The sequence below is a fragment of the Enhydra lutris genome, unplaced genomic scaffold, assembly GCF_002288905.1.
Source record: "Enhydra lutris kenyoni isolate GAN:26980312 unplaced genomic scaffold, ASM228890v2 scaffoldscaffold11, whole genome shotgun sequence".
Lineage (NCBI taxonomy): Eukaryota > Metazoa > Chordata > Mammalia > Carnivora > Mustelidae > Enhydra > Enhydra lutris.
In genome coordinates, this window is record NW_019154095.1 from 36,130,694 (window position 1) to 36,151,745 (window position 21,052).

The 21,052-nt window shown below is 35.5% G+C and overlaps 1 protein-coding gene across 1 annotated transcript in view; it reads left to right on the plus strand.

Annotated features, from left to right (window-relative positions):
• The window catches only part of LOC111144479 (disintegrin and metalloproteinase domain-containing protein 5-like), a 190,841-nt gene that overhangs the window by 68,144 nt on the left and 101,645 nt on the right, over positions 1-21,052 (plus strand). Inside the window, exons 13-14 of the mRNA XM_022498781.1 lie at positions 9,610-9,799; positions 14,478-14,573. Coding sequence (XP_022354489.1) covers positions 9,610-9,799; positions 14,478-14,573 — 286 coding nt within the window. The remainder of the gene's footprint in view (positions 1-9,609; positions 9,800-14,477; positions 14,574-21,052) is intronic.

Below are 21,052 nucleotides of genomic sequence, written 5' to 3' on the forward strand. Positions count from 1 at the left end.
TGCCCTCCTTAATACCCATCACCTGGCTAACCCATCACTTCACCCCCCCCATCTCTAAAACCCTCAGTTTGTTTCTTAGAGTGCATAGTCTCTCATGGTTCATCTCCCCCTCCAATCCCCCCCCACCTTCATTTTTCCCTTCCTTCTCCTAATGTCCTCCATGCTATTCCTTATACCCCACAAATAAGTGAAACCATATGATAATTGACTTTCTCTGCTTGAGTTATTTCACTTAGTATAATTTCCAGCCCCATTCATGCTGATTCAAAAGTTGAATATTCATCCTTTCTGATGGCTGAGTAATATTCCGTTGTATATATGGAGCATATCTTCTTTATCCTTCCATCTATTGAAGGGCATCTCAGCTCTTTCCAGTTTGGTCATTGTGAACATTGTTGCTATGAACATTGGGGAGCATGTGGCCCTTCTTTTCACTACATCTGTATCTTTGGGGTAAATGGTGCAATTGCTAGGTCATAGGGTATCTCTATTTTTAAATTTTTTTGAGGAACCTCCATACTGTTTTCCAAAGTAGCTGTACCAAATTACATTCCCACCAACAGTGTAAGAGGATTCCCTTTTCTCCACAACCTCTGCAACCTTTGTTATCTCTCGCCTTGTCAATTTTTTCCATTCTAACTGATGTAAAATGTTGTCTCAGTGTGGTTTTGATTTGAATTTCTGTGATAGCTAATGATGATGAACATATTTTTCATGTATCTATTAGCCATTTGTATGTCGTCTTTGGAAAAATGTCTGTTCATGTCCAAATTTTTGACTTGATTACTTGTTTTGTTGATGTGTTCTACTGTATTTCTGGTTTCTGGTTCACTGATCTCTGCTCTAATCTTATTATTTTCCTTCTTGTACATGGGCTAGGCTTAATTTGTTGTTGATTTTCCAGTTCTTTAAGGTGTAAAGATAGTTTGTGTACTTAGGATTTTTGCATTTTTTTGAGTGAGGCTAGGATGGCTATGTATTTCCCGCTTAGGGCTGCCTTTACTGTATCACGTAGGTTTTGGACCAAAGTGTTTTCATTCTCATTGGTTTCCATGAATTGTTTAAGTTCTTCTTTAATTTCCTGGTTGACTCAAACATTCTTGAGCAGAATGATCTTTAGCTTCCAAGTGTTTGAATTTCTTCCAAACTTTTTCTTGTGATTGAGTTCCAGTTTCAGAGAATTGTGGTCTGAGAATATTCAGGGAATAATCTCTATCTTTTTGTATCAGTTGCGACCTTATTTGTGACCCAGTATGTGGTCTATTCTGGAGAAAGTTTCATGTGCACTGGAGAAGAATGAGTATTCTGTTGTTTTAGGGTCAAATGTTCTGGATATATCTATGAGGACCATCTGATCTAGTGTGTCATTCAGAACTCTTGTTTCTTTGTTGATTTTCTGCTTGGATGATCTGTCTATTGCTGAGAATGGTGTGTTAAGATCCCCTACAATTAATGTATTCTTGTCTATGTTTTTTTATTATTCTGTTTAATAGTTGCCTTATGTAGTTGGCTGCTCTCATGTTGTGGGCATAGATATTTACAGTTGTTAGATCTTGTTGGATACACCCTTTAAGACAACTGAGAGAATGGGAGAAGATATGTGCAAACGACATATCAGATAAAGGGCTAGTATCCAAAATCTATAAAGAACTTATCAAACTCAACACCCAAAGAACAAATAATCCAATCAAGAAATGGGCAGAGGACATGAACAGACATTTCTGCAAAGAAGACATCCAGATGGCCAACAGACACATGAAAAAGTGCTCCACATCACTCGGCGTCAGGGAAATACAAATCAAGACCACAATGAGATACCACCGCACACCAGTCAGAACGGCTAAAATTAACAAGTCAGGAAATGACAGATGCTGGCGAGGATGCGGAGAGAGGGGAACCCTCCTACACTGTTGGTGGGAATGCAAGCTGGTGCAACCACTCTGGAAAACAGCATGGAGGTTCCTCAAAAAGTTGAAAATAGAGCTACCCTATGACCCAGCAATTGCACCACTGGGTATTTACCCTAAAGATACAAACGTAGTGATCCAAAAGGGCATGTGCACCTGAATGTTTATGGCAACAATGTCCACAATAGCCAAACTATGGAAAGAACCTAGATGTCCATCAACAGATGGATGGGTAAAGAAGATGTGCTGTGCGTATATATACACACACACACACACATACATACATACAATAGAATACTATGCAGCCCTCGAAAGAAATGAAATCTTGCCATTTGCGATGACATGGATGGAACTAGAGGGTATTATGCTTAGTGAAATAAGTCAGAGAAAGACAATTATCATATGATCTCCCTGATATGAGGAAGTTTAGAGGCAACCTGGGGGATTTGGGGGGTAGGAAAAGAATAAATGAAACAAGATAGGATCGGGAGGGAGACAAACCATAAGAGACTCTTAATCTCACAAAACAAACTGAGGGTTGCCGGGGTTGGGGGTGTCTAGGGAGAGGGTCATTGGGTTATGGACATTGGGGAAGGCATGTGCTATGGTGAGTGCTATGAAGTGTGTAAACCTGGTGATTCACAGACCTGTACTCCTGGGGAAAATAATACATTATATGTTGATTAAAAAATAAAAAAAGAATGATATGTTGTCCTTCTGTATCTCTAACTTCAGTCTTTAGCTTAAAATCTAATTTGTCTGATATGAGAATTGCTTTCTTTTGAGGTCCGTTTCCATGAAGGATGGTTCTCCATTCCTTCATTTTCAGTCTGGATGTATATTTAGGTTCAGAATGAGTCTCTTGGATTCAGCATATGGATGGGTCCTGTCTTTTTATCTAATCTGCAACCCCGTGCCATTTTATGGGAGCATTTAGGCCATTCACATTGAGAGTGATTATTCAAAGATATGATTTATTATCATCATGTTGCCTGGGAAGTCCTTGTTTCTATAGATTGCCCCTGTAAAGTTCTGTTCTATATCACTCTTGGGGTCTTTCTCCTTTTATAGAACCCCCCCTTAATATTTCTTGCAGGGCCAGCTTCGTGGTCACATATTTCAGTTTTTGCCTGTCCTGGAAGTTCTGTATCTCTCCATCCATTCTGAATGACAGCCTTGCCAGATAAAGTATTCTTGGCTGTATGTTCTTCTCATTTAGTACACTGAGTATGTTTTGCTAGCCCTTTTTTGGCTTGCCGGGTCTCTGTGGATAGGTCTGACATTATTCTGGTATTCCTTGCTCTGTACGTAAGGAGTCTCCTCCCCCTGAATGCCATTAAGATGGTTTCCTTGGTTCTAAGATTTGCAAGTTTTACTATTACATGCCAGGGCATTGGTCTGTTCCCCTTGCTCTTGGATAGGGGTCCTCTCTGCCTCTAGGACACAAATGTTTGTTTCATTCCCCTGATTAGAGAGATTCTCAGCTACAGTTTGGTCAAATATATCTTCTAGTCGTCTCTCTCTCCACCCCCTCAGGGATCCCAATAATTCTGACATTGGAATGTTTCATGGCGTCATTTATTTCTCTAATTCTGTTTTTATGGATTCTAAGCTGTTTGTTCCAGGCCTCCTTCTGATCCTTCTTTTCTATCAGTTTTTCTTCTAGATCACCTATTCGTTCTTCTGTCTCATTTACCCTAGCTGTCAGAGTATCTAGATTAGATTGGATCTCACTGATAGCATTTTCAAGTTCTGCCCCTTAGAGAATATATGTTGCCATTAATGGTTTTCTCCATCCTAGCAATTGTCTGCATAACTGTTACCCTGAAATCTATTTCCAACATCTTGGTTATGTCCATATCCATTAGTTCTGTGGCAGAGGTCACAGTCTCTGAGTCTTTCCTATTTTTGGGGTTCCTCCTCTTCGTTGTTCTGTTGAGGGGTGGTTGAGGAAATGCACAGAATCCAAATTGTTGACCACACCCCAAGCAAAATGCAAGATGAGTTTTATAGGGACCTTAAGGTTGTTGGCCTCTTGTTCTTCCAGCCTGTCTTTTAGGGGAGGGGCCTGCCATATTATTACTCAGGCAACCCTGTTTGGGCAGAATTGCCCTGTCCCTGTGGTGAGGGATGGGCTCAGTGAAAACCGGTTTTGGAGGCTTTTGTCCTCTGGCAGCTTTCCCTGTCTCTTCCAAGAGTCAGAGCAGAAGTGGCCATATCCAGACCTTTGCCTCAGAACAGAGAGATCACAGTCTGTTCTTCAGTGAACTTTCCAGGCTACGCTGTCTCTGTTACTGTCTGTGCTGCTAAAAACTACAGCATCCTGGGTTGTGTGCCCCACAGCAGCACTCCCAGCTGTTGCTTCTAGGTCAAGGCACATCTCTGTCCTTTGTGCTATTAAAACTGCCAGCCGCCCCCAGTTCACACGCATGCCCCCGCAGCTCCAGGTTTCAATCTGGGGGGCTGCTCTTAAATGCTTTCCCCATCACTACTGGTTCAGGAGTCTGTACCTGGTCCCCAGCATGGGAGGGTTTTGTGCTCCCACAGCACAGGAACCTGGAGGTTCCCTCCCCCTTCCATTTATCTTCCGATATCTGCCCGCAGAATTGTAGCTCCCTGCTTCATACCTTGAGATCAACTGCTGGAGATATTCTGTTTGTAGAGATCCAGATATATCTTCTTGCATCTCAGGTTGATTTGGGTGATTTGGGTGTTCAGAGTAGTCTGGTAGATATCCAGCTCAGTTCAAGGGACTGATTGAAGTAGGGTTTCCTACTCCTCTGCCATCTTTGCAACATCCTGAAATTTGGAGTTTTGAAACTTGGTCACATGCCTGAGATAAAATGGCTTGGACATGGGAAACATGAGCATAAGGTTCAGATGGAAACAGAGGACACAAATAGGGTGACTTATTGCTCTTCTATGGGGGTTCACTGAAGAGTAGGGGTGCAAACTTTCAGCTCAGAGGTTAGAGAACAGGGCACAGCAATTTTTATCCTGACCATCAGTGCTGAGAGCCTTCAGGGAAAAAAAAACCAACAACACAGCACCATCTAATGAAGGCTATGACCACATACACCTAGCCCTGCAGCCCCCTTGTGCCCTGGGGACACATTCCCACAGAAACAAGTCACCCTGAGAATCAGCATAGCAGGCCTCTCCCCCAGAAGACCAGCACTACCAATTAGCATGTACCAACGTTATTAAACACAGAGTGCTGCAAGCTTTAGCTCTAGGGGAAATAGGATGTAGCTTTCTTTTTCCTTTTATTCCTTTATTGTTATTTTCATTTATTGCATTTTCCAATTCCTTTAAAAATCTTCTATTATTTATTTTTACCTATTTATTTTTATCTATTATTTATTTTATTTATATTTACATATGCATACAATTTTTTGTTTAATTTAATTTCATTTCATTTTTTTATTTTGGGATGTAGTTTAACAAGCAGACCAAAACACACGCTCAGTATTTTTTTCTTTTTTTGTTTTTGTTTTTCTTGTCCCCCCCCTTTTTTTGTTTTACTTTGCTGTTATTATTTTTTGTTCTTTTTCCTCTCTTTTTTTTTTCTTTTCTGGACAAAATGATGAGATGGTGGAATTCACCCCAAAAGAAAGAGCATGAGGTAGAACTCATGGTCAGAGATTTAATCAATACAGATATAAGATAGATATCTGAACTATAATTTAAAACAACAGTTATATGAATACTAGCTGTGCTTGTAAACAACATAGAAGACACTAAAGAATCCCTTACTATAGAGATAAAAGAAGTAAAATCTAGACAGACCAAAATTAAAAATGCTAACCAAGATGTAGTCCCAAGTGGGGCCATAAACACAAGGATGGATGAAGCAGAAGAGTGAGTCAGTGACATAGAAGATAAAATTATAGAAAATAATGAAGTTGAAAAGGGGGTAGAGAAGACTATCAGATCATGGAGTTAGACTTAGGAAACTCAAAATTCCATAAAGTGATGATATCATATCATAAGAGTACCAAAAGAAGAGCAGGGGGGAAAAAAGGACAGAAGGTTTATTGAACAAATCATAGCTGAGAACTTCCCTAATCTTGGGAGGAAAACAGGCATTCAAATCTAGGAGGCACAGAAAACTCCTCTCAAAGTTAGCAAAAACAGGTCAATACCATGACATACCATAGTTAAACTTATAAAACCTGAAAGACTCCATCAAAAATTACTAGAACTCATACAGGAATTCAGCAAAGTGGCAAGATATAAAATCAATGCACAGAAATTACTTGCATTTCAATATACTAAGAATGAGGAAGAAGAACAAGAAATCAAATAATTGATCTCATTTATAATTACATCAAAAAACCATAAGAGGGGCGCCTGGGTGGCTCAGTGGTTAAAGCCTCTGCCTTCGGCTCAGGTCATGATCTCAGGGTCCTGGGATCGAGCCCCGCATCGGGCTCTCTGCTCAGCAGGGAGCCTGTCTCCTCCTCCTGTCTCTCTCTGCCTGCCTCTCTGCCTACTTGTGATCTGTCTGTCAAATAAATTAAAAAAAAAAAATCTTAAAAAAAAAAAAAACATAAGATACCTAGGAATGGACCTAACCAAAGAGATAAAGGATCTGTACTCTGAAAACTATAAAACACTTATGAAAGAACTTGGGGAAGACACAAAGAAATGGAAAAACATCCCATGCTCATGGATTGGAAAAACAAGTATTGTTAAAATTCTATACTACCTAAAGCAATCTATGTGCTCAATGCAATCTCTATCAAAACAAAACCAGCATTTTCACAGAGCTAGAACAAACAATCCTAAAATTTGTATACAACCAGAAAAGACCCTGAATAGCCACAGTTATGTTGAAAAAGAAAAACACAGCTGGAGGCATCACAATTCCAGACTTCAAGCTGTATTACAAAGCTGTAATCATCAAGACAGTATAACCCTGGCACAAGACAGACATAGATCAATGGAAGAGAATAGAGAACCCAGATAGAGACCCTCAACTCTATGGTCAACTAGTCTTCAACAAAGCAGTAAAAAGATCCAATGGAAAGAAGACAGTCTCTTCAAAAAATTGTGTTGGCAAAATTGGACAGCCACATGCAGAAGAGTGAAACTGGACCATTTTCTTACACTATACAAAAAAAATTGACTCAAAATGGATGAAAGACCTAAATGTGAGACAAGAATCCATTAAGATCCTAGAGGAGAACACATGCAGCAATTTCTTTGACCTTGGCTGCAGCAACTTCTTGATAGACATGTCTCCAAAGGCAAGGGAAGCAAAAGCAAAACTGAATAATGGGGACTTCATTGAGATAAAAAGCTTTTGCACATCAAAGGAAACAGTTGACAAAACTAAGACAACCTACCAAATGGAAGAAGATTTTTGCAAATGTCTTATAAGATAAATGGCTAGTATCCAAAATCTATAAGGAATTTATCAAACAACACCCCAAAAACAAAATATCCAGTCAAGAAATGGGCAGAAGATATGAACAGGCATTTCTCCAAAGAAAACATACAAATGGCCAACGGATATGAAAAAATGCTGCACCTCACTTAGAATCAGGGAAATACAAATCAAAACAACAAGATACCAACTCAAACCTGTCAGAATGGATAAAATTAACATGTCCAGAAACAACAGATGTCAGTGAGGATACAGGGAAAGAGGAACCTTCTTACAGTGTTGGTGGGAATGCAAACTGGTGCAGGCACTCTGGAAGGCAGTATGGAAGTTTCTCAAAAAAATTAAAAATAGAATTACCCTACAACCCAGCAACTGTACTATAAGGTATTTATCAAAAGGATATAAAAATAGTGATTTGAAGGGAGACATGCACCCCAATGTTTATAGCAGCAATGTCCAAATAGCCAGAATATGGAAAGAGCCCAGATGTCCATCAATAGATGAATGGATAAAGAGGATATGGTGTGTGTATGTGTATATATATATATATATAGTGGAATATTGCTCAGCCATCAAAAGAATGAAATCTTGCCATTTACAAGTACATGAATGGAACTAGAGGATATTAGGCTAAGCGAAATACATCAGTCAGAGAAAGACAAATATATGATTTCACTCATATGGAATTTAAGAAGCAAAACAGATGAACATAGGGGAAGGAAAGAAAAAAAATTAAAATAAGATAAAAAAGAGGCAAACCATAAGAGACTCTTATCTATAGAGAAAAAACTGAGGATTGCTTGAGGGGCAGTGAGTGGGAGGATGGGCTAACTGCGTGATGGACATTAAGGAGGGAACTTGATGGAATGAGGACTGGGTGTTATATGCAACTAATGAATTACTAAATTCTATCCCTGAAACAACACACTACATGGTAAATAACTTGAATTTAAATTTTAAAAATCATATTAAAAACACAATCCTCTCTCTCCTTCTCCCTCTGCCCCTCCCCTGCTTTCTCTCTCTTAGGAAAAAAAAGGATTTAAAAATTAAAAAATGGATTGTTAACAAATACATGAAAGCATAATTCATAGTTCATGAAAGTATAATTCTTTTTTGTATATTGACTTTGTATGGTACAAACTTGCTAAACTCATTAGAATTTTCCAATTCTATTGATTCCTTAAGAATTTCTCTAAACAAAATTTTGTCATCCATGAAGAACACTTTTATTTTTCCTTTTCGTCTATTTGTATGTAATTGAATTTGGAATAATTTCAATAACTTTATTGATGTGAGAGTGGATATCTTTGTCTTGTTCCCAGTCTTAAGGGGAAAACGTTCAGTTTTTCATGAGAAGTATGATGTGAACTATAGTTTTTTTCTTTAATAAGCGTTTTTTCTTCCACAGTAGTATCTTTTATTCCCTTGTATATTATGTTAGTTTTTTCCCATCATTTCACCATTCCAGTGTTTCATATATTTTTTTTGCCTGATGTTCGTGCCTTTTGCCCTTACCAGGCATTTGGTCTACTTTTTACTATATACATTTTGCCTAGGAGAATGCTCAGTAATTATGTTGTAAACAGTGACCAGATCAGCTAGTATATTTTCTCATTATTTCATTTTAGCCTTTGATTACTGATTCTATTTCTTTGCTGGTTGTGGGTCTGTTTAGGTTGTCTGTTTCTTTCTGTTTCAGTTTTGGTAGTTTATATATTTCTAGGAATGAATCCATTTCTTCCATACTGCCTAATTTCTTGGCATATAATTGCTCATAATATTCTCTTACAATTCTTTGTATTTCTTTAGTGTCAAACAACAGGTTTTTATTTCAAATGTTCAATTATGTTGGACAAAAGCCCTAAAATGTATTATTAAAATTAATATAAGCATGTTTATATTGTCAATAAAATAATTTTATTATATAAAAATACAAAATTATGTTAAATATTGAGGCTTAAAAAACTTAATATTCAATGGTCTGGCATTGGGAAAGTAAATAAACACAGTTCTTATGTTTAAAGATTTAATGAAGTTCATAAGATAGATAAATAATAGGTCTTGTTTAAAACAGGATAGAATGTTATAAAAAGATTTTGGATTTTTTTGTTACAAGAATTTTCTTGGTAAAATTTAAAAAGTATGGTTAATCATTAGTATGTTTTGCAATGCAATGAATATTTTTTTAAAATGTGCTTATTTTTTTCCATAATTCTTTTTAAATCTCTTTTCAAAACCCATACATTAGCAGAAATGCAGAGATATACAGCAATAATTTTTGTCGTATCCATTTTTAAAATATTTTAGGCAGTCTGGGGGTGTAAAGGAGTTTAGCACCTGTAGTTTGGATGACTTTAAATACTTAGCTTCACAATCTGGCTTTGAATGTCTTCAGAAAATCCTTCCTGAAATGCCAGTTTATAAAGAAGCACAAAGGAAAGTATGCGGCAATGGAAAATTGGAACATGGTGAAGAGTGTGATTGTGGCATTATAGAGGTTAGTAGAAATTTTCTCAGTTTTTATGTATGTGTTTAAATGTATGTGTTTATAGATAAAAAGCATGTGTATATATCTGTATAATAGCTAAAAAAGGTGAGACTTTGTCTTTCAGAACAATAAATTTGAAAAAGACCTTTGGGGAAAATGGAAGCCTTTAAGTTTCCTAATTTTGCTATTTTTTGAAGTGGACAGCAAAAGCCTTTTAGATAACGTTTAACTTCAGAGATTGCCTTCTGACATTCTTTAGTGTACTATTTGGAGTGTCAACTCCAAACTCATAATTATTTACCACAAAGGTGGTCTAAGGAGCTAAAGAAATATGCCTTTAACAACAAGCAGTAACAAAAACAGGAAAATCTAAAGGCAACAGACTATTACCAGTGAAATAGCAAAATACATTGCTTGCTATATAAAGTGAAATATTTTCTGTTGACAGGTGATGTGATGCCAATTAAAAGTGTTTTTTAACAAATCTATCACCTGGAGAAAATACACAAATGTAGAACTAAGATCAAACCAAAAGAAAGATGAAAGATGATAGAGGAGCTATTGACAATAAAGTAAAGTAGTCACATGGAAACTCTCAAGAGATAGCAATTGTAAAATATGAAACATTATTAAAAAATTAATATGTATTATTAAAATAAATAATATACAAAGATATGTAATACACAATATATTATAAATGTTATATATATAAACATATAGATATGTATATAATAATTTATATATACACAATATGTTACATACTATATATTATTCATATATAATATATAAATATAATAAATATATATTTATATATTATAAATATATTTTATAATATAAAAATATATGTTATATCTATATATAATGGAAAATATTTAAAAGAAGAAGCCAGAGGAGAGTTTACTCTTGAAAATTGCAGCTGCAATTAATAAGGATTGTGAGTTTATATCTTTCTAGCATAAGAGTGCTCCTCTAACTCCACAGCTGTGGCAGAATTAAATAGCTGTGGAAAACTGCAGCTCTACTGATTCAATGTGAAAGAGAATAGATTTCAGAGATGAGAACCACTGGAAATTTAAGGGGAAAACCCTGAAAGAGTATTGTGAAAGTGGTACAAACCTAAAATCTGATGATAAATTTTAAACACATTTGGCTGACTGCTAAAATATGCATGGCCTAGACATATCCTATAGGGCAAAAAATGTAGGGTGAGACCCTTGAAAGACACAGGTGTACCAGGTGAGCCCTGTGAGTTTGAGACTGGGACTGCAACTGGAAATTAAAGAGGAATCTTAAGAAACAAAGAAATTACACATAGTTTGTACTCTGAAATCTAAGTGCTATCTCTACCTAAATCCTTGGCTGAATGTCATATTACGGAAGGGAATCAGGCTAAAAATTCAGAGGTTTGAAGACATATAAGTTGAGCAGAAATAGCTATGGCACACTATAGGGGAGATAAAGCTTACAGTTTATATCCAGGTTACTTAATTCCCTATAGGGGGAAAAAAAAAGCATCCAGAAAGATAGCTGAATACAGGCATTATATCATTGTATCTATAATGTTTAACTTACTAACCAAAAATTTACTAGACAGAGAATTATTAAAGAAAATGTGAACCATATTTAGGAAAATAAGCAGTTAAGGAAAACTGATTCTGAAAAATCCAAGATATTGTATTTAGCAGATAAAGATTTCACAGTAGTTATTTTGAATATATTAGGAGCATTAAAGGAAATCATGCCCAAATAATTTAAGGAAAAATTATCCTAGTGAGTGAGCAGCTAGAGAATCTCAACAGATATATGTTAAGCATAAAAAATATAAATTTATAAAGTCTATAAGTGAAAAGTAATAAATGAAACAAAACAGAAGCAGAAGAATCAATGAACTTGATCAGTGGAACAATAAGAACATATACTCTATGGAGCAGAGAGAAAAAGAATTGAAGAAAAATAACAAAACTTTAGATACCTGAGAGGAAATATTAAGTGCCAAATGTAGGTGTAATTGGATTTCAAGATAAAGAAAAGAGAGAGTAGGTGGAAGAAAAAAAATCTGCAGGAATAATGCTGATTATTTTCCAGATTTGAAGGAAAACATTTACTTACAGACCCAAGATATTCAGCATTATAATCATAAGCAGATAGACACACACAAAAAACACACTTCTATATACAGATCAATAAAACCTCCCAAAGTCCCAAGATAAAAAGAAAACTTAATTTCAGCCTAAAAAAAGACACATTAGGTACATGATACAATGATACAAAATATAGCTGATTTCTTATAACCAATAATGGAGGTCAGTAGACTTTGAAATGACAAACTAAAAGTGCTGAAGGAAAGAAAGTCAAGAACCAGGACTCCTGGGTGGCTCAGTCATTGAGCATCTGCCTTCCGTTGGGGCTCAGGTGGTGGTCCAGCAGTCCTGGTATTGAGCCCCGTATCTGGCTCCACGCTCAGCGGGGGGCCTGCTTCTCCCTCCCCCATTCCCCCTGCTTGTGTTCCCTCTCTGGCTGTCTCTCTCTCTGTCAAATAAATAAAATCCTAAAAAACAAAAACAAAAACAAAAACAAAAAAACCCCTCTCTCTTTAAAAAAAAAAAAAGTCAAGAACCAAGCTATCTATATTCAAAGATATTATTCTTTAAAATGGAAATAAATAAAGTTATCCTCAGTTAAGCAAAAGCAGAGAAAATATGTCATAGTAAGCTTGCACTACAGAAAATGTTAAGAACTTAAAATGTTTTAGACTGAAGGACCAGTGCAATAGGTGATCAGTCTGATCTATTAAGAGGATGAACACAGGAATTGGTAAATATGTGGAGGGATATAAATAATTATTTGTATGCTTTTTCTTTTCTGCTCTTAATTTTACAAACAACATTGTATACATGCATAGATATGTAATACACATACTTATTCACTATGCATTCATATATACATAAAACATATATGAACATATAAATGTATATTTACATGTGTATATATTATGTACACACATATATGTATGGGTATGTATGTGTTTATGGATGCATATACATATGCATATAAATACAAATAAACATACACATGCATGTGTGTATATATGTGTATCTACATCTATACTATAACAATAACAGCATGAAATATGGAAGGGTACATTAAAATAAGTTGTTGCAACGTTTCTATAACTTACCTGAAGAAAATCTGTATTAACTTTAAGTAGATTATAGTCTTAAAGATACTTATTATAAATCCTAGAGCAAATATTGAAAAAGTATGCAGAGATACAATTACAAAAGGCAATAGAGGATTTATTGGCTACATACTAAACGTATTTCATCAACAAAAAATAGACAAGAAGGGAAGAATTGAGGAACAAAAACAAGATGAGATAGAAACAAACAGCAAAATAAGAAATTGAAATACATGTTAATTACATTAAATATAAAGAGGCCAGACACTCTAATCAAAAGGCCAAGGTTGTCAGACTAAATAAAAACTGAGAAATAATCACATGCTAAATCACATTCTAAAATCACGTTTTAACGCTAATACTCTGTATCATACAAAAATAATGGAATGGAAAAGGATATAACAGGCAAACAGTAAATACAAGGGAGCTATAGTGACTATACTAATATATAAAATAAAGATATAATACTTCATAATGAAAAAAAGGATAAATACGTGAGGATATAATAATAATAAATATATAAACATTTATACAAATATATTTACATATATACACACACATTAAGTCTTCAAAATTTATGAGGCAATCACTGGCAGAACTAAAGGGAGAAACTGGCAAATCTACTATCATATTTGAGATTTATTTCACATCTCTCAGTAACTGATAGAACAACTAGACCAAAAATCATTAAGGATATGGAAGACCTGAACAATACCACCAATCACCTTAATATAATGATATTTATAGGCTACCATGTTTAACAGCCTAACTATAAAAATTCCTTTCAAGAGAACTTGGAATATTAATCAGGATAGAATATTTGAGGCATGAAATAAATCTCAATGTATTTATTTTGTGTTGAAAATTCAATCAGAAACCAAGAATAATAAAATAACTTGAAAAGTCCCCAAATATTTGGAAATTAAACTACTACTTCTAAATGGCCATTAGTTCAAAGAAAAATTACAAAAACAATTTTAGGATATATTTTTCACAGTATGCAAATTTAAACATAACATCAAAATCTATGAGATTTGGTTAAAACAGTGTTATAAGGAAAATTTAAAGCTATAAATGCTTATATTAGAGAAGAAGACAGGTCTAATCAATTATTTAGAATGCTACTTAAGGTAACTAAAATATTAGTCTAAATTAAATCTAAAGTAAATAGAAGGAAATAATGATAAAGATATAGGTAGAAATCAATGAGATAGAGATCAGAGAATGAAAAGCAATGAAAATGAAAGCCAGGGCTTTGGAAATAATCATATACTTGATAAACTTCTTGCTGGGCTGGTGGAGAAATGAAAGAAAAAAGAAATTCCCAGTATTGGGAATGAAAGAGGGTACATTATTTACTATACATCCTATGTATGTTTAAAGAATATTAAAACAACGTTATGTAAATGAATTTGGCAATTTAGATGAAATTGGTAAGTTTCTTAAAAGACAAATTATCATAACGTATGTGAGAAAAGATACCATTTGAATTTGTCTCTTTGTTTACAGAATTGTACACATAAAGACTGCTGTGACGCTAGAATATGTCTAATGAAAAAGGGTAAACAATGTGGTTCTGGGGAATGCTGTACACTAGATTGCAAGGTAAGAGGCAATCTATTTTATAGTAGCTCAGCATTAAATTTCTTGAAATACTTGTTTCAAAGAGATGCAAAATATGTTAATATCTTATCAGTATATCATTATATTATATACAAGCACATTGGACACTTCTTACACTGCAGTGCATTCAGTAATCTGTCATTTCCAGGATTCTCATGTACTTAATGCCTGATGATTCTTCTCTCCTGACTTATACTCACTGAGATATTTCTGCAATCAACATACATTTGAAGCAACCCTCTTAAGGTCTTCTTTTCTTTTCTTTTTTTAAATTTAAATTTAGTTAGCCAACATATAGTACATTATTAGTTTCAGATGTAGAGTCCAGTCATTCATCAATTGCATATAACACCCAGTTCTTATTTTCTAACACCATACCTCACATGAGGTCAGGAAATGAGATTAGTTTCTGTTGTTGTTAGCTAAATTCTCTTCACTATCTTCTGGTAAAGTCTGCTGTTCCTTTGCAATTCAGTTATTATTATAATCAACCAATCTCTCTTTATTGAAAGTATTTAAAGAATTCCTGAGTAATTGCCCTGTACCCAGACAATTAACTGGAATCCTAGTGAAAAAAGAAACTCCTGAACAAAGTAAATGGCAGATATTCATAAGACTGGAGTAAGAATATGTTTTTATCTTTCAAATTTTTCCCCAAACTTTATTGAGATAATTGACATATAACATTGTGTAAGTTTAAGGTGTACAATGTAACGATTTCATATAATTGTGAAATGATTGCAATAAGGTTAGCACACTTTACATAGCAACATTTAATAAGAAAGTTTCAAGAATGCAATACATTATTAACTTTAGTCACCATGTTATACATTAGATCCCCAGACTGATATATTTTATAGCTGAAAATTCATACCCTTGACCAACATTTTTTCATTTCTCCCACAGTTTTATTTCTTTCTTTCTGGTTTGGATGCCTTTTAATTCTTTTTTCTTGCCTAATTGCTCTGGCTAGGACTTCTAATGTTAAATAGGAGTGGTAAGAATGGACAACTTTGTCTTGTTTTTGATCTGATAGGTAAAGATTTCAGCTTTTCCCAATTGAAAATTGTTAGTTTAGGCTTGTCTTATGTAGCTTTTATTATATTGATATATGTTTGTTCTATACCCAAACTGTTGAGAGATTTTGTCATGAAAGTGTGTTGGATTTTGTCACTTTAGAGGATTACATGAATTTTACCCCTATTTATATTAATGGGGTATATTACTTTTATTGATTCCTGTGTGTTGAATCATCCTTGCATCCCAGGAATAACTCTCACTTGATTATGGTACATGATACTTTTAATGTGCTATTGAATTTTTGTGTGTGGTTTTTTTTTAAAGATTTTATTTATTTATTTGACAGGGATCACAAGTAGGCAGAAAGGCAGGCAGAGAGAGAGGGGGGAAGCAGTCTCCCTGCTGAGCAGAGAGCCTGATGTGGGGCTCGATTCCAGGACCCTGAGATCATGACCTGAGCCAAAGGCAGAGGCTTTAACCCACTGACCCACCCAGGTGCCCCTTTGTTGTGTATTTTATTGAGAATGTTTGCATCTATATTCATCAGAGATATTGGCCTGTAATTTTCTTTTCTTGTTTCTTTCCTTATTTGTCTTTGGTATCAGGGTAAAACTGGCATTAAAAAATGAGTTTGGGAGTGTTCCCTCCTTTTTAATTTTTGGAAGAATTGAGAAAGATTAACATTAATCCTTTAAATATTTCATAGAATTCACCTGTGAACCATCTATTTCGGGTCCTTTCTTTGTTAGGAGGTTTGATAACACATTCAGTCTCTTGTGTTTGATTTGTTCAAGTTTTCTCTTTCTTCGTGATTCAGTCTTGATAGGTTGTCTTTTTCTAAGAATTTATCCATTTCTTCTAAAGTATTATGCAGTTTGTAGGTAGATAATTGTTATAGTAGCCTCTTATGATACTTTGTATTTCTATGGTACCAATTTTAGTGTCTCCTCTTTTTTCCATAATTTTATATTATTGCTTCTGCTCTCTCTTTCTTGGTTAGTCTAGCTAAAGATTTGCCATTTTATTTATCTTTCAAACCCAACTCTTGGTTTAATTGATTCTTTTTCCCTTTTGTCTCTTTGGTCTCTGTTTTATTTCTGCTCTGACTTTTTTTATTTCTTTCCTTCTACTAACTCGGGGCTTAGTTTGTTTTCCTTTTTTAATTCCTTTAGGGATAAAATTAGGTTGAGATTTTTAAAATATAGGCACTTATTGCTGTAAACTTACCTCTTAGAACTGCTTTTCCTATGTCCCTATGTTTTGGTATATTGTTTTTTTGTTTTCATTATTGTTTATTTTAAGATACTTCTCTGATTTCCTTTTTTTTCCTTCATTGGTCCATTGGTTTTTAAGGAGTATGGTGTTAAGTTGCATATTTGGTGAATTTTTCATTTTTTTCCCCTGAGGTTTTATACCATTGTGTATGGAAAAGATAATAGATATCATTTCAATTCCCTTAAATTTCATACGACTTGCTTTGTGAGCCAAGATATGTTTTATTCTGGAGAATGTTCCATGTGTGCTTGAAGAGAGTGTGTATTTTGTTCCAGTTGGACATAAAATTCTATATATGTCTTTAAGGTCCATTTGGTCTGTAGTTTTATTCAGGCCTGCTATTTTCTCCCTAATTTTCTTTCTGATTGACCTATCCAATGTTATTAGTATTAGTAGGGCACTGAAGTCCTCTAGTATTATTGAATTGGTTTTGAAGTTCAGGGATGTCATATTATTTTTAATCCTTCACTTTGTTAATGTGATGCATCACATTTATTAAATTACATATGTTCAAACATCCTTGATTCTTAGTGATAAATCTTTTTTTTTTTTAATTTTTTTTTAAAGATTTTCATTAGTTATTTGACGGACAAAGATCACAAACAGGCAGAGAGGCAGGCAGAGAGAGATGAGGAAGCAGGTTCCCTGCCGAGCAGAGAGCCCGATGCGGGCCTTGATCCCAGGACCCTGGGATCATGACCCAAGCCAAAGGCAGAGGCTTTAACCCACTGAGCCACCCAGGCACCCCCTTAGTGATAAATCTTAATTGATCATGATGTATGATCCTTTTAATGTGCTATTGAAATTGGTTTGCTAGTATTTTATTGAGAATTATTATATTTATGTTCATCAGGCCTGTTTTTCAGGTCAAAATTACATTAGCATATAGTTTTCCTTTCTTTTGGTATCTTGGTCTGACTTTGGTATTAGGATAATTCTGATAATGAGTTTGGAAGTTTTTCTTCCTATTCAGTTTTCTGGAAGAGATAGAAAAGAATTAGAATTAAGTACTCCTTAAGTGTTTGGTAGAATTCATCTGTGAAGCCATCTGATCCTGGATTTTCTATGTTGGGAGGTTTTTAACTGATAACTGATTTGAACTCTTTACTCATTATTGGTTTGTTCATATTTTTCTATTTTTTTTTTCCATGATTCAATCTTGATAGGTCATTTCTAGGAATTTTATTTATTTATTTTGACAGAGAGAGACCACAAGTAGGCAGAGAGGCAGGCAGAGAGAGAAGGGGAAGCAGGCTCCCCACTGAGCAAAGAGCCTGATGTGGGACCCGATCCCGGGACTCTGAGACCATGACCTGAGCTGAAGGCAGAGGCTTTAACCCACTGAGCCACCCAGGCGCCCCTATTGGTTATAGTATTCTTTTAAAGATTTATTTCATTATTTTAGAGAGAGAGTGTGCACATGTGTGTGCCAATGTGGTGGGGAAGGGGCAGAAGGAAAGGGGGAGAGAGAGAATCTCAAGCAGATTCCTTGCTGAGCTCAGAGCCTGATACAGGGCTCCATCTCATGACCCTTGAGATCATAACCTGAACTGAAATCAAGAGTTGGACACTTAAAAATAATATGACTCTTCTATTGAAGAGTTCTTTTGGCCTTATATACATTTTCCTCTCTAGATTTGGCAAATTGTCATTATCTCTTTAAATAAATTTTCTGCCCATTTCTCTTTCACTTTTTCTGGGACTCCCATAGCACATATGGTGATTCTTTTGATGTGTCCTCTAAGTACCATAAGCTTTCTTTAGTCTTTTTTTCCCCCCTCTTAACTGGATTATTTTAAATGATTGCCCTTGAGTTCACTATTTCTTCTGCTTGATCAACTGTGCCCTTGAAGTTTTTTAATGGAATTTTTCAGTTCAGTTATTGTTTTCTTCAGATCTAGAATTTCTGTTTGGTTCTCTCTTACTTTAAAAAATAATTTCTTTGTGAAACTCATTTTCTTCATGTATCATTTTCCTTATTTTGTTTATTTGTCTATCTCTGCTCTCTTATCTGAGCTTAAGGTGATTATTTTTAATTTATTTGTCAGGCATTTTGTACATTTCCATTTCTTTCATCTGTATTCCATAAGAGCTCTGTTTTACTCCTTTGTTGGCATCATGTTTCCTTGATTCTTTATGTTTTTTGAAGACTTGCATTGCTGCCCTCACATTTGAAGAAGTAGCCGTCTCTTCCAATGTTTACTAACTAGCCTTGGGAGAGAAAGAAGCCAGAGACTGGTTAGCCCAGCTGGAGTTTGGGGGGGGTCTCTCAGACTTTTTTTTAATGGGTGTGGTTGTTCCACTCCTCTTCTGGGGTTGTTCCACACCTCCTGAGGGGCGGTGTGTGGCAGAGATTAGGATTAAACACCTACTCTTCATCCCAGAAAGCCAGTCTGGCTATGGAGAGCCTCTCATAAATTTTCCCTGATGCAGTGCCCTAAAGTGTTCAAAGTTGTGCAATTCAGCAGAATCAAGCCAGGTGTTGATATCCGTGTTGTCTACAGGATTGTGCCCATTTGTTGGAGGCTCATGTGTGCCATCTGCTGGGGAATTTTGGGTTCTGGCTACGGGGTGTGAGTGTGGAGAATGGGGTATTGGCTGGCTATTTGTGGGCATCCTCAGGTGAGGCATCCTATTGTTTTATGGGTGAGGCTCTTGCTGAACTCTGTAAGGCAGTTAATTGGACACGTGGCTCATTATTGTGATCCACACACTGGTTTCTGTCAACCCCCATCTCTTTTCCCTATTCCTAGGTGTCCCCAGACTATTTAAGTATGCCAACTCTCTCAGTGTTCTGAATGGAATGAGATAAAAGTAATCTCTTGCACAGTGTTTTGCAAGTCTGGGGAAACTGTGTTCTCATCCCTTTTATTTTCTCTGTCAGAGAAATCACCAGCCAAGACGGTCTCTCTTGGCGTTGAACTGTGCCACCTTGGGGAGGGAATAATGTGGCTAAAGTGAAACTGTTCTTCTTACCATCTTCCAATGCATCTACTCTCATATTTTTTGCTTGACCTGGGGACTGGAACCTTTCAGCCAGATTATCTCATTCATGGTAGTTGTTAAAATAGGCATTTCTATGTGGTTATGCAGCCAGGAATCTCTGATTCTTTCTTCTTCTTTTCCATTACTAGGCACAATTTAGTCATAGTTATTCTTATGAAGTGTAACTTTAAAAAAATTAAACATTGTATCAAACACAAGCAGTATAACAGACTACCGAATTGCCCATCCTTGCTGCACCAAAAAGGAATAATTTAAACAAGATTCATGTATCAACAGAGATATGTGAACAACTGCTGTTGCAAATGGAGTAGTAGTAATGATTCTCACTAGTCCTTGGGCCTGGTTATCAAAATGGAATTGGCCCAAACTATAAGCTGTCTGATATATATAGTACTCTCTTTACTATGCAGTCAAGGCTGGTGTGGTGGTCAGAGGCATTAACTTAACCTACCCATTCCTCATTTAGTTGTGTAAAGGGACAGAGTCCTGACAATGAATTGCACCTTAAATACAGACACTGACAGTCTTGGGAAGAATAAAAATGAATTACAAATAAAATAAAAAACACCCAAAAAGATTTTAGGAGAAAACAATGAGAAAAGGGAGTCACCCATTTTTAAGCTTTAGGGCCATTTTGGAATTAGGGAACCAAGTAGAGAAACATGAACACCTCTTAATAAAGGAGCAAGTAGGATGATATAACTTGGTTCAAAGAACATTTGAGGAACAAGGTATTTATAAATATTGAAAAAGAGTTGGGTGAAAGAATCCAATCTGAAAAGATTATATACTGTATGATTCCAAATATATGACATTCTGGAAAAGGACTGTAAAAAGGTCAGTGGTTGCCAGGAACTAAAGGGGAGATGAATAAGCAGAGCATGAAGGATTTTTAGGGCAGTGAAAATATTCAGCCTGATACCATTACAATAGATACATGTCATTAAACATATGTTTAAGCCCATAAAATGCCTAACAATGAGAAAGAACTTTCTTGTAAACGATGGACTTTGACTGTTTATGATGTGTCATGTAAGTTCATCAGTTGTAACAAATGTACCACTCCAGGTGGAGATATTGATAAGAGGAGGTTTTGTATGTGCAGCGCAAGGGTTTTATGGGAAATCTCTGTACTTACCCCTCATATTTTCTGTGACCAT